Source organism: Archocentrus centrarchus, unplaced genomic scaffold (assembly GCF_007364275.1).
Source record: "Archocentrus centrarchus isolate MPI-CPG fArcCen1 unplaced genomic scaffold, fArcCen1 scaffold_42_ctg1, whole genome shotgun sequence".
NCBI lineage: Eukaryota > Metazoa > Chordata > Actinopteri > Cichliformes > Cichlidae > Archocentrus > Archocentrus centrarchus.
In genome coordinates, this window is record NW_022060268.1 from 334,706 (window position 1) to 350,335 (window position 15,630).

The 15,630-nt window shown below is 45.6% G+C and overlaps 2 protein-coding genes across 2 annotated transcripts in view; one reads left to right on the forward strand and one right to left on the reverse strand.

Moving 5' to 3' along the window:
- LOC115777064 (GDNF family receptor alpha-2-like) overlaps nt 1–15,630 on the reverse strand; it is a 129,704-nt gene that overhangs the window by 65,909 nt on the left and 48,165 nt on the right. The gene's annotated exons all lie outside the window — the stretch shown is intronic.
- On the forward strand, nt 229–5,186 carry LOC115777063 (E3 ubiquitin-protein ligase TRIM21-like). The gene is made up of 2 exons (XM_030724884.1): nt 229–356; nt 3,240–5,186. The coding sequence occupies exon 2, from the start codon at nt 3,249–3,251 to the stop codon at nt 4,905–4,907; it is 1,659 nt and encodes a 552-aa protein (XP_030580744.1). The 5' UTR covers nt 229–356; nt 3,240–3,248; the 3' UTR covers nt 4,908–5,186.

Here is a 15,630-nt window from a genome sequence, read left to right on the forward strand (position 1 = left end):
CCCCTCTGAGCTAAAACACCTCTGTGTGTCTCAGTGCTGAGGACTTCAAAGCGAGCATAGAAGTCATTCAGTTCATCTAGCAGTGAAGTGTGGAAGCTGATTCCTCCGGTGCTCTTGTTCAGATAATCAGTAATATTGTTAGAAAGACTAAGGGCTGCAGCCGACAGTTCGCGCATGCGCCCAGATCACACACGACGTACTCGGTACGTTCCCCTTTTCCTTTCAAGTGCAGACAGACACAGACGCCATTAGGAGCACTCATCGCCGACTCGCCAGACAATCAAGCCTCGCAGTGCCTGTGACTGCAGAGCTGCTCACCTTGTGGCAGATGCGAGATTGTGTGTCACTGAGGATCCGTGAGTGTTTCCATTGTTAATGTTGGTTGTTGTATGCCGATGTAGCGCGGTTAGCGCTGGCGGCTAACGTTAGCGGCTAACGTTAGCGATTAGCCTGTTTGTACTTAGCTGTTTGCAGTATTAGAGGCTAAGCTAGCGATTTGTTTGCTGTGCCTGCTATATATTAATCCATTTGTGATTGTTTGCATTACTGTCAACTGACTATATTAATGAGAGCGTTTATTGAGCACAATGTTATGCAGTGGAGCACTAATTCCTTTTCAACCCACTCATAGTTAAATGGATATGTCTGACCACAAACAGGATATCAATGTCAGTTTACTCTACCTGCATTATTGGTGTGTTATACAGTGTTTGATAATATATGTAGTGAATATATGCATTAGCATTACAAACCAGTGTTCATCTTATTTCTCTCTTAGACCACAAGTTGCATCTGTGATCCCTACATGCTGAGCTCTGTGTATAGCCGTGCTGCATAATCCTTATTAAAGTTTCGCCAACATCCAGACTCTCGAGGTGTTCTTACCGACACACCGGGGCGGTCCCATGATACTCTGGCCCAGCCCTTACAGTCCATAAACAGTCAGTCGTCTAAACAAATATGTTGCAGTCCTGGCCACATGCTTCAAGTGTCAGCAGTGCTGTAGCAGCACTCCAGCCTTTGTCTGTATTACCTCTCAGCTTCCTTGATGCCAGTACGCAGGCCGTACCCAGCCTCTTTGTATCCACCAGCATCACCAGAGACAAATGCAGATGACCTGGTTCGTAGCAAGGATTGAATTTCATGGTTTATCCACGGCTTTTGGTTGGGATATGTCCTGATGTGTTTAGTTGGCACTATGTTCTCAGTGCATGTACTGATGTAGCTGGTTACTCCTGCTGCATATTCCTCTAAGTCAGCAGAGCACGCCTCATGCACTGCAGCAGCTTTAAAAACATCCCAGTCAGTGCTATTAAAGCAGTAACAACATGTCTGTGTGCTTGTCCCATACTTTAACATGTTAACTCACTGGGGGTGTTTGCTTGAGGATTTGTCTGTATGATGGATAGAGGAACAGGGAGATGTGGTCAGACTGGCCGAAGTGGGGCGGGGGGGGCAGCTTTGTAAGCATCCTTCACATTGCTGCACTCATGACCCAGAGTGTTCTTAGCTCGAGCTGGAAAATGAACATGTTGGTGATATTTTGGAAGGACGGATCTTAAACTGCAGTGACTGAAGTCACCAGTAACTATAAGCACAGCTTCTGGACTTGCTTTATTACTGATGACGTCATGCAGCAGCCCAAGAGCGGACTTTGAATTTGCGTGTGGTTGAATGTAAACAGCGAGTAGAAACACAGAAGTAAATTCCCTCGGTAAACAGAGGGGTCTGCACTTCAGCAGTAACAGTTCAGCATCTGGAGAGCAGTGTTTGTTAACCACTGTCACCTCCGTACTCCACCTGTGGCTGATGTACGCACAAACTCCGCCTCCTTTGTTCTTCCCCGCCACTGCCGTTCTGTGTATGTGTTTGCAGCTGCATCGCAGAGTCAGGCATGCTGTTCGAAAGCCAGGTCTTCGAGAAAATAAAGGCACAGCATTCTCTATATTCTCGTTGTGTTGTGATCGTGGTCCTGAGCTCGTCCAGGTTGTTTTCAAGTGAACGTACGTTCGCTAATAGTAGGCTAGGTAGCGGTGGCCTGCTAGCTCTAGCCTTTAGTCTGACATGTAGCCCACCTCTCTTTCCTCTCTTCCGCTTCAGTCGTGCTTTCCCCTGTTTGCGATGTTCACTGGATGCCGGTGCTACGCCGCCTCGTTCAAGCGTATCTGATCGCAGTAAGTAGTTCAAGTCAGACAGGCTAAAACTAAAGTCTGAACCTTTACTGACGGTTTTACCTATCTCCAGTAGCATCTCTCTGCTGTATGCTACTAGTGCGGATGTGTTCTTTACATTTAAAAATACTAATAGTACTAAAATAATAAGAAAAAATTAAAACCGCAAGCGGTGATATCGGGCCCTCGCACTCCGCGCGCGTCGACCTGTGGCGCTCGTCGACCCGTGCCGCACTCGGAGGTTTTGTGATCGTGATGGGTCTCTAGAAAGTTGAATTCTTTTATAGGAAAAGGTATCTTTTGCTCTCGGCATAGACGCAATGGAATATTTGGGGGTGTGGTCACGGCTCCAGCATGCAAAATAGGGCATGGGTCTGATTGACTTTTTTGATGGGCTGTTTGTCTAGATGATGTGGAGCCAATTTGGTCTCACTGTGGTCTCACTGTCTGTGTGGAGAGGGGGGCTGACTTCTGTTTCCTGGGGGTTCACATTGAGCAGGGCCTCACATGGAGCACAAACACCTCTGAGCTGACAAAAAAGGCCCAGCAAAGAATGTACTTCCTGAGGGTTCTCAAGAGGAACAGTATCAAGCAAAATCTGCTGGTATCCTTCTACAAGTGCCCCATAGAGAGCGTACTAACATACTGTATTGGTGCATGGTATAACAGCAGTACTGCGGCTCAAAGAAAAGCTCTCCAAAGGTTTGTGATTACAGCCCAAAAAATCATTGGCTGCCCTCTCCCCTCACTGGAGGACTTGCACAGCGACCGCTGTATTAAAAAAGCACAAACTATCACAAAAGACACTTCCCACCCCAGACACTCTTTGTTTGCACTGTTGCCTTCAGGTAGAAGATACAGAGCATTAAGAACAAAAATGAACCGACTCAGAGACAGTTTGTACCCCACAGCAATAACTAAACTAAATGCAATTTCAAACAAACCACAAAATCGACATGTAAGATGACACATGTAAAGAGTTTAATACTGACACTGGTTTCTTTCTTTTTAAAGATGAACTTTAACCTGAAGTTTAAATCCAGTGTGTTTCTCTTCTTCCTCCCTCAGAGTGCAGACATGTCTGCTGCCAGCAATCTGCGATCTGAAGATCAGTTTCTGTGCTCCATCTGTCTGGATGTGTTCACTGATCCAGTCAGCACACCATGTGGACACAACTTCTGCAAGAACTGCATCACTCAGCACTGGGACATCAATCAGAGGTCTCAGTGTCCCATGTGCAAAGAGACTTTCTACACTAGACCTCAGCTGAGGGTCAACACGTTGCTCTCTGAGATGGTTGCTCAGTTCAGACGTGAAGCTCAGCAGAAAGCCAGCAGCAGCAGCTCAGAGCAACAAGCTGCCAAACCAGGAGAAGTTCCCTGTGACGTCTGCACTGGAACCAAACTGAAGGCCCTGAAGTCCTGCCTGGTGTGTCTGACCTCCTACTGTCAGACTCACCTGGAGCCTCATCTGACCACAAAAGGTCTGAAAAGACATCAGCTGGTGGAGCCTGAGGAGAACCTGGAAGGAAGGATGTGCACGAAGCACGATAAACCTCTGGAGCTGTTCTGTAAGACCGACCAGACATGTGTCTGTGTGCTCTGCTCTGTTTTAGACCACAAGAACCATGAGTTTGTTCCTCTGAGAGAAGAATATGAAGGAAAGAAGGCAGAGCTGGGGAAGACAGAGGCTGAAATTCAGCAGATGATCCAGAAGAGACGACTGAAGATTCAGAAGATCAAAGAGTCAGTGAAGATGAGCAAAGATGCTGCAGACAGAGAGGAAGCAGAAGGTGTTCAGGTCTTCACTGCTCTGATGGAGTCTGTTGAGAGAGGCCTGAAGGAGCTCATGAAGGAGGTCAAAGACAAACAGGAAGCAACAGAGAAACAGGCTGAAGGTCTCATCAAAGATCTGGAACAGGAAGTCTCTGAGCTGATGAAGAGAAGCTCTGAGGTGGAGCAGCTCTCACGCTCTGAAGACCACCTCCACCTCCTCCAAAGCTTCTCCTCCCTCAAAGCTGCTCCACCCACCAAGGACTGGACAGAGGTCAGCATCCATCCACCATCATATGAGGGGACTGTGGTGAGAGCTGTGGCTCAGCTGGAGGACACACTCAGGAAAGACATGAAGAAGCTGCTTGCTGAGGCTGAGCTGAGGAGGGTCCAGCAGTATGCAGTGGATGTGACTCTTGATCCTGATACAGCACATCCTAAACTCATCCTGTCTGATGATGGAAAACAAGTACACTGTGGTGATGTGACGAAGGAACTTCCAGACAACCCAGAGAGATTTTCTCAGTGTGTTAATGTTTTAGGAAAGCAGAGTTTCTCTTCAGGCAGATTTTACTTTGAGGTTCAGGTTAAAGGAAAGACTGACTGGACTTTAGGAGTGGCCAGAGAGTCCATCAACAGGAAGAGAATAATCACACTGAGACCTCAGAATGGATTCTGGACTGTGTGGCTCAGAAATGGAAATGAGTACAAAGCTCTTGATGATCCACGTGTCAGTCTCTGTCTTCAGCCTGGTCCTGAGAAGGTGGGGGTGTTTGTGGATTATGAGGAGGGTCTGGTCTCCTTCTATGATGTAGATGCTGCAGCTCTGATCTACTCCTTTACTGGCTGCTCCTTCACTCACAAACTCCACCCATTCTTCAGTCCCTGTCCGAATTATGGTGGTAAAAACTCTGCTCCTCTGATCATCTGTCCTGTCAATCAAACTGAGTCGATCAGCGACTGATTTTATTTGATGAACTGATTGATTTTTCTTGAAGGGACCAAATGAACATATTCAGTGTGGATCCTCTACAGTTTCCATGTTTCCTCTAGAATCGGATTATCGTGGACTCTGATTCACACTTTGATTTGATTCTCCTGGAATTTGATGCAAACAGAAGAAAAGTTGAATCAGGAAATTTTCCCACTAATCGAGACTCGAGCTGAAGACAAAATCTCAGAGAATAAATGTCAAAAAGCTTCATTTCACAATAAAGTTTGTTAAATGCTGTCAGTGAAACAGAAACGTGTGTCATTGTTATACAGAGCGGGGGGGGGGTGCTTTGGTTATTCTGGGTCTCTGTGAGCATTTTGGATCGTTCACTCAAAACTGATCAGACGGGAAAATATTCAAAGAAATCTGTAAATATTCAACATCCATCTTCTTCTTCTCCAGCTGATGGTCCCTCAGACACCAGCTGATGGTCCCTCAGATACCAGCTGATGGTCCCTCAGACACCAGCTGATCTCTTTAGTGTGTCATCAAACAGGAAGCAGATCTTTTTAGCTGTTTCTCTCTGACCTGCTGAGACGGCCTGGAGCTGCTCTGGTCTCTGTCAAACATTTTAGCTAACACAGAAATGAGGAAGCCTGCAGTCCACAGATGAACATCAGGATCTGAGGACTTCTTCTACTGGAAGATCAGATATTTACCTGCTTCCAGGTGTCATCAGCTGCTGGTGTTTCTCTCAGCTCCTCCCTGTTCAGCTTCAGGGACAAACACAAACTGTCTGAGCTCACAGATGTATGTGAGGAGCAGCTAATGTTAGCCGGCTAGCTGCTCTCCAACAGCCAGGTGTGTCTGTGCTGGATGTTAGAACAGGTGAGGAAATGGAAGGAAAGCAGATGATGTAGTTTCAGCATTTCCCCCTTCGTAATAGCTGCATGTAGGGGGTGCTCCACCCAGTGTACTCCTAGTGCTGGTCCCAGTTTTCAGTTTGATTCAGTTTTATTTATATAGCTCCAAATTACAGTCGCCTCACGGTGCTTTATACTGTAAGGTAATGACCCCCTATGAGCAGCACTTGGTGACAGTGGGAAGGAAAAACTCCCTTTAACAGGAAGAAACCTCCACCAGAACCAGGCTCAGGGAGGGGGGGGGGGGTTCATCTGCTGGAAATTAGAGGTCATCCAGGCCTTAATGTCTTTAAGACATTCCTGCAGTTTAACTCATTGATGTGTGTCATCTGGCTTCATTGATAGGTAAAGCTGAGTATCATCTGCATAACAATGAAAATTGATGCAATGCTTTCTAATAATACTGCCTAAGGGAAGCATGTATAATGTAAATAAAATTGGTCCTAGCACAGAACCCTGTGGAACTCCATAATTAACCTTAGTGTGTGAAGAAGACTCCCCATTTACATGAACAAATTGGAGTCTATGAGATAAATATGATTCAAACCACTGCAGTGCAGTACCTTTAATACCTATAGTATGCTCTAATCTCTGTAATAAAATGTTATGGTCAACAGTATCAAAAGTTGCACTGAGGTCCAACAGGACAAGAACAGAGATGAGTCCACTGTCAGAGGCTGTAAGAAGATCATTGGTAACCTTCACTAATGCTGTTTCTGTACTGTGATGAATTCTGAAACCTGACTGAAACTCTTCAAATGAACCGTTCCTCTGCAGATGATCAGTGAGCTGTTTTACAACTACTCTTTCAAGAGTCTTTGAGAGAAAAGTTACTTAAAAAGGCATCAATTGACCCAGCTAACTTAGCTAATTATAGGCCAAGTGATTGCTTTTTATTTTTTTGGCCTTTTGCAGCTTTATTTCATAGTTGTTTTGTAGTGGAGAAAGACAGAGTGGGGGGAGAGATGAGGGAAGACATGCAGTAAATGGCAACTAGGTCAGGACTCAAACTGCGCCGTCTGCAATGCCACGCAGCATATGTGGTCGCCCGCTCAACCGCTGAGCCACCCTGGCACCCAAGTGATGGCTTTTTAAGTAGCGGTTTAATTACAGCCACCTTGAAGGCCTGCGGTACACAGCCAACCAGAGGTGGCAAAAGTACTGACATTCTGCACTTAAGTAGAAGTACAAGTACTTATGTTAAAAAATACTTTAGTAAAAGTCAAAGTACTGGTTCAACTTCTCTACTTAAGTAAAAGTAAAAAAGTACAGGCTCTGAAATGTACTAAAAGTAATAAAGTAAAAGTAGTTCTTTGGAGGACGTTTCTACCTGCTATTTCTGTGTAAAGCTAATTGAACCTCTTTATATATTATTGTAATAATATAAAAAAATACATGTGAATACAAAGATTATTCCAATCTAAATTTTAATCCTAATGAATGCACTCAGCTTGAATCTGTTCTGTAGGACACAAACTGTTAAAGTGAATTGGGGGTGGCTGTAGCTCAGTAGGTAGAGCAGGTCACCTACTGATCGGAAGGTCAGCGGTTCGAATCCTGGCTACTCTGGGCTACATGCCAATGTATCCTTGGGCAAGATACTTAACCCCAAGTTGCTCTCCGACCGTTCTGTCGGAGTATGAATGTGAGTGAATGTTAGTTAATTAAAAGCACTTAGCTTCATAAAAATGGGAGTGCATGGGTGAATGCAAACAGGTTGTATAAGCGCTTTGAGTGCTCATACTGAGTAGAAAAGCGCTATATAAGAACTAGTCCATTTACCAATTTAAACACAGCTCTGTTCTCTGTGTCCTCCATAGTAGAGGGTGACTGTGCCTCCACCTAAACACCAACATGAGGATACTCAGGGGTTACAGTGGGATTCAGAAGGTGGAGGAACCCTAAGATCAGCTGTAGTGGCTCTGCATGGGGAGAAGAATCACAGCTTTCTATTGTGAGCTGCAGTAAATGATGTTGGTGTGCAGGCTGTGATCAGCTGACCTGCTGCTGCTGCTCTGAGGTTTACTGCTCTGTGTGGATGAAGTGAACTCACAAAGATGTAACCCAGTATTTCACAGCTCTCTGAGCTGATCTCCATCCCCTACACTGACAGCATACAGGCTGTAGAAATGTTGGATTCAGTGAATGAATCTCAGCATCAGCAGCTTTGATTCAAACTCATCTCTGCTGCACTGATGTAACCTGTAACTCTGACCATGAACACAGAGCAAGCGGACCTGTTTATTACACACTAAACTGCAGTATTTTCATACAATCTTTGAATAACACAAAGTCAGCATACTTCAGTTTATTTTCCACTCCTTACCTTTAATTCTAACCTCTCTTCTTCCTCTCCTGTCCTCTTTCTCCATCTCTGAGTTCTTGGTTCTTGCTCCAGCCTCTGACGGGGACGGTCGCATTCTATCTCTCTCCCTGCCCTCCCTATCTTTCCTGCTTGCTGCTTGCTGTGAGAGCGTCTCTTGCACACTGTTCGAATAAGAATAAGATTGAGAGCAATATGGATTTGGCAAACTGGGCCTTCAAGACCATGGATCGAATTTTTTCCACTATGAGATCTGGGAAAGGGGAGCCTGCGTGTCCGAGTGGAACAGACCCGGTTGGATACGTCATCGACTCTTGGAGCTCGTGGAGACCTGTGTGCTTCTCGGCCCTAGAGGTGGAAGACGTGGAAGACGCTTACATATTTGGCTATCTGGTAGCGGTATCTTTTCTGTTTGGGCTTGGAGGATACCTGATTTACCGTGAAATCAAGAAAACCTGGACGGCAGTTCGACATCTGCAGAGGCTGCCGACCCAGGTGGATGGGCTGACCAGAATGGTACAGACTCAGACTCAAAGCCTGATGAACCTGAGCCGTAGACTTGGGGAGTAGCAGGTGAGAGGGGTTCGATCTGGAGATAAGGTACGGTTCTGCTCAGTGAGGACGGTAACTAATGAATTTGGATTATTGGATTTATTGAATGGTTTCCCAGTGAGACTGAAGGCTGTTGAAAAAACAAGCAGCCTGTTCCAAAACAACACCTGCATTATCAGAATTCGGCTCCCTAGCCGGCCTTGGCTGGCAATCATATCTCCCCAGAACTATGTGTGAAGGCCGCTATCCCCCTCAGCCCTCTCTGTGATTTGTGAAGCTGGATCTGGTGTACCAAGGCTGCTGATGAACTTCCATCACTATCAGCAAACTGTTTGCCTGGGAGCTGGCATCTGGGCTCCACAATGCCCCCACCCTCTCGTCTCCGTCTGCGTCCCCTCCTGACCCTGACCCTACCCACCATACTGCTATCCCGGCTTTATATGTGCAATATGCTTTTTGCTGAGGTGTTTTTTGGAACCTCGTAAGGTGTTCTTTATGAACACAGTATGAGATGATTTTTTGAACCTAACTATCCCAATGTATCTCTTTCTGTCTCTCTGCTAAAGGTAGCGCCGTTGAGAAACGGTTGCATGACCTCAGACATCTGTCCCCCCCCCCTGTCTGTGTTATGTTTTTGTTTTGGATGGATGTTCTGTTAACTGCAATTTCCCCATTTGTGGGACTAATAAAGGCATTCTTGATTCTTGAGTGAACTTCTCTCTCTTTGCTCTCCCTGAAATACAGCAGCTCTTCTTTTAGCTCGCAGACACACTGTGTGACAAACTGCACACACATTGTGTGTTTTCTGATATTTGCTGAGCATTTAGAAACGTTGCATTTACCTGCCACACGTTACTCCCTTCATGCTCGCTCCTCTTCAGTAGCGCTAGCTAAGCTGTTTATGTGCCGCGAGCATAACTTACAGACTCGGTCCGGCCCGCTGTGACCCCTGATTATAGCGCTATAAATGAGACATTAATTATATGGGTTTGCATATTTAATCCCTTTGTACCCGGTAAGCCCGGTGATGGAGGATACACCAGTACGATTGTCTCTTATATGTTATTATTCCTCCTTTTAGGCTCAGAGCGTTTGATGTTTGACGGCGCACTGACCGGAAATGCAAACTTCTCTCTGACGTGTTAAAAAGTAACGAGTCTGTTTGAAAATGTAAGAAGTAGAAAGTACAGATACTTGTGTAAAAATGTAGGGAGTAAAAGTAAAAAGTACTCAGAAAAATAAATACTCAAGTAAAGTACAGATACCTAAAAAATCTACTTAAGTACAGTAACAAAGTACTTGTACTTTGTTATTTCCCACCTCTGCAGCCAACTAATAAAGACAGATTGATCATTTTTAAGATTGAAGCATCAATAATTGGAAAGACTTCTTTGAACAGTCTAGTAGGAATGGGATCTAATAAACATGTTGCTGGTTTGGAGGAAGTAACTATTGAAGTTAACTCAGAAAGATCAACTGGAGCAAAAGAGTCTAAACAAATACCAGCAGTGCTGAAAGCAGCCGAACATGAAGATCAATCTTTGAGATGGTTATGAATAACTTTTTCTCTAATGTCTTGAAGTGTAAGAAGAACACCAAACAGGAACCGGAGTCGGCTGATATCCGACTGTAAGCTGCAGAAGTGACAAAGATACAGATTCCTGCACCACCCTAACAAAGCAGGGCACCAGCTCCACTCTGGATCTCATGATAGTTCAGGTGTTTGCAGGTGTGTGTGTTGCTATGCAGAGACTGTGAGCTAACAGGGTGCTCTCTGATGCTCTTGGGTGGCTACTTCAGCATCACTTCCGTCCTTGCTGTGATGCTGAACTGAGCGGCTGCAGCCTGAAGTCAGAGCGAATGTAAGAAAAACCCACACGGCTTCATGCACGAGCCTTCGCTTTGAATGCCGAGAACGCCACGCGGACGCCGTCCTGACCAAACACACACAGTCAGGAGGAAACGTCTCACTCCCCTGTGGTTAAATTATCCGCTCCGCTCTCCTTTCTGCTGCCATCAACTCTCCTCGCTTTCTGCTTTTCCAAGCTCTCGTCTCATGTTTCTCCTCCTCTCTTATCATCTCGACTCCTCTTGGTTTTCTTTCCTGCCATCATTCCCTCTGGGCTTCTGTCCTCACCTTTTTTCTCCCTCCTTCTCTCCTCTTTCCTTGTGTCCTTTCCTCTCTCTATCATTCCCCATCCTTTCATGTTCTCTTATCTCCTTTCTCTCTCCTCTCCCCTCTTTTCCTCTCATGTCCTACATTTCTCACAGCTATAATTGAGGCGGAGTTGAAACTGAACTCAGGACGGCTGAATCCTTTGTGTGTCTGTATCATCCTGCCACACAGACAGATGCAAAGGTCGACTTCTGAGCAGCCTCAGACCGACAGTCAGGTCAGACAGCTGAATGAGAGGAGGGATGTAATGAATGCAGATTTGGAGCTTAAAGAGGTGAAGATGAGGAAGATGAAGAGCCATTTATTTGGATGAGTGGCGATGATGAGCCCGGCCATCAGCTGCAAAGTGATTGTGTCTGATTAAGTGAGCGTCTCTGAATCATGCCGTAGAGAAGAGGAAACAAACAAGCCCATGTTTAAATCACACCCCTCCAGATGGAGGCTTTTCAAAGTAAAACGCGTCATTACATTAACTTCAGGATGTGAGTGACTGCACAGAGGCTTCAGCAGCTGCCTTCTAGCTCTCCCTGTTCAGATGTATCTCAACAGCATATAGCCACGTTACCTCGAAGGCTCAAAGCATAAAGACATGTAATCATTTATTTACAATTGTTCATCATTTGAAGATTAATTTAAAGACGCCCGCCTGCTCACGGACAAACTGGGAGCTCTCATGAGGGAAAGTACTGATTGGAGTGGATGAGGTCGTAGGTCCAGCCCTGATCCAGCAGCAGTGAGCTGGTTTATCAGCCTGTCCATCACTGTGGAGGAGCTTTGGTCCACTCTTCTTCACAGCGTGGCTCCAGCTCAGGTTTGCAGGCGCAGCTCTGTGAAGGTCCCACTACAGCATTTCAGTGGCACAGACGGCCTCACACGTGCCTCTAGAATATTTTGGTTCATAGAGGTGCTCAGATGCAGCTCTGCAGACCTAAGCTGTGCTGCTCTGTTCTTTTAGAGAGAAGAAGCTTTCTCCTGCAGCCCTTCCAAACCAGCCATCCTGATTCAGTCTGTGTCTAATTCAACTGTCATGACCTTTAACCTTTCACATGCTCACTGAGGCCTGCAGGGTTTGAGGTGCCGCTGTTGTTTTTTTGAGCTTGAAGTGAATTTGCTGGGATGCCCACTTTCTGCAAACTGCAGAAACATCTTACAGAGGAGCTCACACTGACTGATCAGTTAATCAATACATTTGATCAGCAGCTCCTGGCTGCTACTGAAGCCTAACAGCTCATATATCTGCAGGGCTTTAATATGCATGAGCCACGAAAGCTGACAGTGCTGCTGCAGAATGTGTTAATTAAATAATCCTAATTTAAATATCAACAAACATGATTAATTCCAGGAGGCCAAGCTGGAGATGTTCAGATCTTCACTGACCAGGATGGAAAATGAGTCAGTCAGAGGGACGGCTCAGAGTCAGAGAGGCTGAGATGGTTTGCACATGTGCAGAGGAGGGAGGGTGGATGCAGTGAAGGAGGACATGCAGAGGGCTGGTGTGACAGAGGAGGATGCTGGGATAGGGGGATGATGATCTGCTGTGGTGCCCCCTAAAGGGAGCATTTGGAAGAAGAAGAAGAAGAAAGAAGATCTGAAAGTTTATAATTGGATGTCTCTTTGTGAAATGCATCTTGGGAGTTTAAGCAGATATTTTGTAACACACTGAGTTCCAGTGAGGTGACCTAACAACACAACGTTTTAAAGGCAAATTAAAGTTTTAATTGTTTGAGTGTCACAATAACTTTGAGTGAACTTGATTTCTCTCGGGGGTTTGCTGCTCTGTTTGTTCATGGGAACAAAATTCTTCCATCAGAGTGAATTTAAACCAAACCTGTGTAAGCTTCCTCCTGTTGGCCGTATTAAAATCATCATTGGGGGGTTTCCTCTGCCCATGTTTGGGCATATTTGGGAGGGTGACCTCACAGCTCGGTGGCTGTTGTGTAAATTCAGTGTGACAGCAGCCTCGGGGTCTTCCTGCAGGCCTCTGTCCAGCATCATCTTCTGTTATAACACCTGACAGTGTACATCACCTGCTGCACTGTAATATCCTCTCACATCATGTGACGGCACTGCCTCTCCTGCTGCTCACGGACCGTGTTGCTTTCTAAGATGTGATTTCGTTTCTAAGCTGCTGTCGGTTACTCGCTCTTTGTGCCTGTGCAGGAACGTTAGATAGAAACATGGAGAGAAAAGCTGCCATCAGGCTGCACACGCTCTCCTCACAGTTTCTGCTCCTTTATTATCATACTCTTTACCTCACGATACAAAGCACCTGGAGGCGACTGCTGTGTATAAATGAAGCTGAATGGAATTAAGATGTAACAGCATCCCTGCTGGACGTAAACACTTATCTAACATTTTTGTGAATGAGAGCCGCGCTCAGTCAGGCTGGGCTCAGCTATCAATACATTTCTCATTGAGTTTAATGGTGTCTGACATGTGCTGTGCCACACTGTTCTTAAACTACTCAAACCCACATCACACAGGCCCAGAGACCAGTCGATGACCACTGCTGACCACTGGTTGCTGGGGTTGCGAGTTGCTGGAGGTTGCTTGCTGTCCTTACATGTGAGGCACACCCACGCTGGCTTCAGTCTCAGAGCTCAGAGAATGCAGACTTCATTTAACCTCAACCGTGACGTTCACGTTACAGTCAGGTCTGCAGCTGCTCAGTCATTACAGCTCCATTCACCACACACACTCACATATTCTCACTGCGCCTCAACTCTGTAAACGGTTAACAACTCGAACTAGCTTTGTCACACACACACACACACACACACACACTCGGTCATGCTTAGCCTTTCCCTCCAATCAATTTGTGACACTCTTGTCTGAAACATACTTTAATGTTGCAGGGCTCTTTCTTCCTGCCACTGCTATTTAACACACTCCTGTATTATCCTCTTATCTCTCCCTCCACCCCACGCACCCCCCCCCCCCCCCCCCTTTCTTGTCTTCTGTTTATCTGCATTGAGCATTTGGAGGCTCTCGCTGTGCATCTTCACATCATGGGTCCAGATTCCCGGCGACAGGTGATTTGACTGCAAACAGCCTGAACAAACAGCACGCCGGCGGTCCCGCGCATGGCGAGGGAACGGCTGCAGATTGATGTCATATTTTCTGGCGGCATGTTAGAGGTTGGATATTGGAAATAAGTGAAATGTTACACAACACCTGCACTGGCGCCCTCCCTCCCTCCCTGCCTGTGTGTGTGTGTGTGTGTGTGTGTGTGTGTGTGTGTGTGTGTGTGTGTGTGTGTGTGTGTGTGTGATAGCACAGAAAGCTTTTGAAGTTGCGTTGGTTGCAGCTCTCCTGCTTTGACCGTGTTTGTACTTGTGTTAATCTGAGAGAGCAGAAGCCAATTTACAGAGCTGTGAGTCTATTTCACAGCTGTTTGACCACACACACACACACACACACACACACACACACACACACACAGAAAGTGTAAATGACGATGTATCGCTCGGGGCGTCTGACATTTAAACACTCCTCAGAAACACGTGTGAAGCGGACTCAGGGAGCTGCAGCAGCTTAATGCAGTCCTGCTAACAGAGTGAGGAGAGGGGAAATGCTCTTAATACATCACTTCCATTTAAGTGCATCTTTTCATGAAATCCTTTCATTGATAGGCGTCGACTGTATCCCAAAAGATCAGATCGTGCTCAGTGTTTTTGGTGCTGGCTCACTGCACGCTGGATAAAGGAGATAACTGGAGGAGGTCTGCAGGGATGCTGAGGTGATGAAAACAGAGTCATCATCAGCACTGAGGAGGGAAATACTCTGCACCCACCGACATCACTGGGATCAGCATCCTTTTTGAACAGTGTTACAGTAAACCTGCACTCGCTGTGCATCCAGACGACTGAAGGAGGACCAAACGCGCTCATCCAGCACTTTCATTTAGTGGCTGCAGGGCGTCTGAACCTTTCAGCACCTGAACCTAAACTCCAGCTTTACACCTTAAACATTTCGTCTGCAGTGCATGAACCTGATCCAGGAGCTTACACACTTATCTTTCAGCACCTTAAATGAAGAGAGCAGTTTGTAGAAGCCAAACCAAGAAGCTGCTGTTTCCTCTTTAAATCTTCAGCTTGGATTCAGGAGACAGACACCCTCTCTATTTTTAAGATTAGGCTTAAAACTTTCCTTTATGATCAAGCTTATAGTTAGGGCTGGATCAGGTGACCCTGAACCATCCCTTAGTTATGCTGCTATAGGCCTAGTCTGCTGGGGGGTTCACATGATGCACTGTTTCTTTTCAATCACCTTATTCACTCTGTTTATACTTCACTCTGTATTTAATCATTAGTTATTATTAATCTCTGTCTCTCCCCCCTCAGCAGATGACCCCCCCTCCCTGAGCCTGGTTCTGATGGAGGTTTCTTCCTGTTAAAGGGAGTTTTTCCTTCCCACTGTCACCAAGTGCTGCTCATAGGGGGTCGTTTCACTGCTGGGTTTTCTCTGTATTATTGTAGGGTCTTGAGGTGACTGTTATGATTTGGAGCTATATACTGTAAAAAAACCCGATCCAATCCAACTGAATGCAAGCAAGTATAGGTAATATAAATAGAGTAATATAATAATATATTGTAATATAGTATTATAGGTGAGGATAACTGAGATTTGGCTGCTAAGATGGGAGATTCATATTGAAGTATATGTGAGCATATTTCATTATACTGAGAGTTTTTATCTCTGAATTATAGTTATAAATGATACAGTGCATTGATACAAATATGATATTATAAATATATAAAATGATGGCAGCACAGGACC

Excerpts from the sequence above, each read along its gene's own strand:
- LOC115777063 (XM_030724884.1), top strand. The coding sequence starts at position 3,249 with ATGTCTGCTGCCAGCAATCTGCGATCTGAAGATCAGTTTCTGTGCTCC.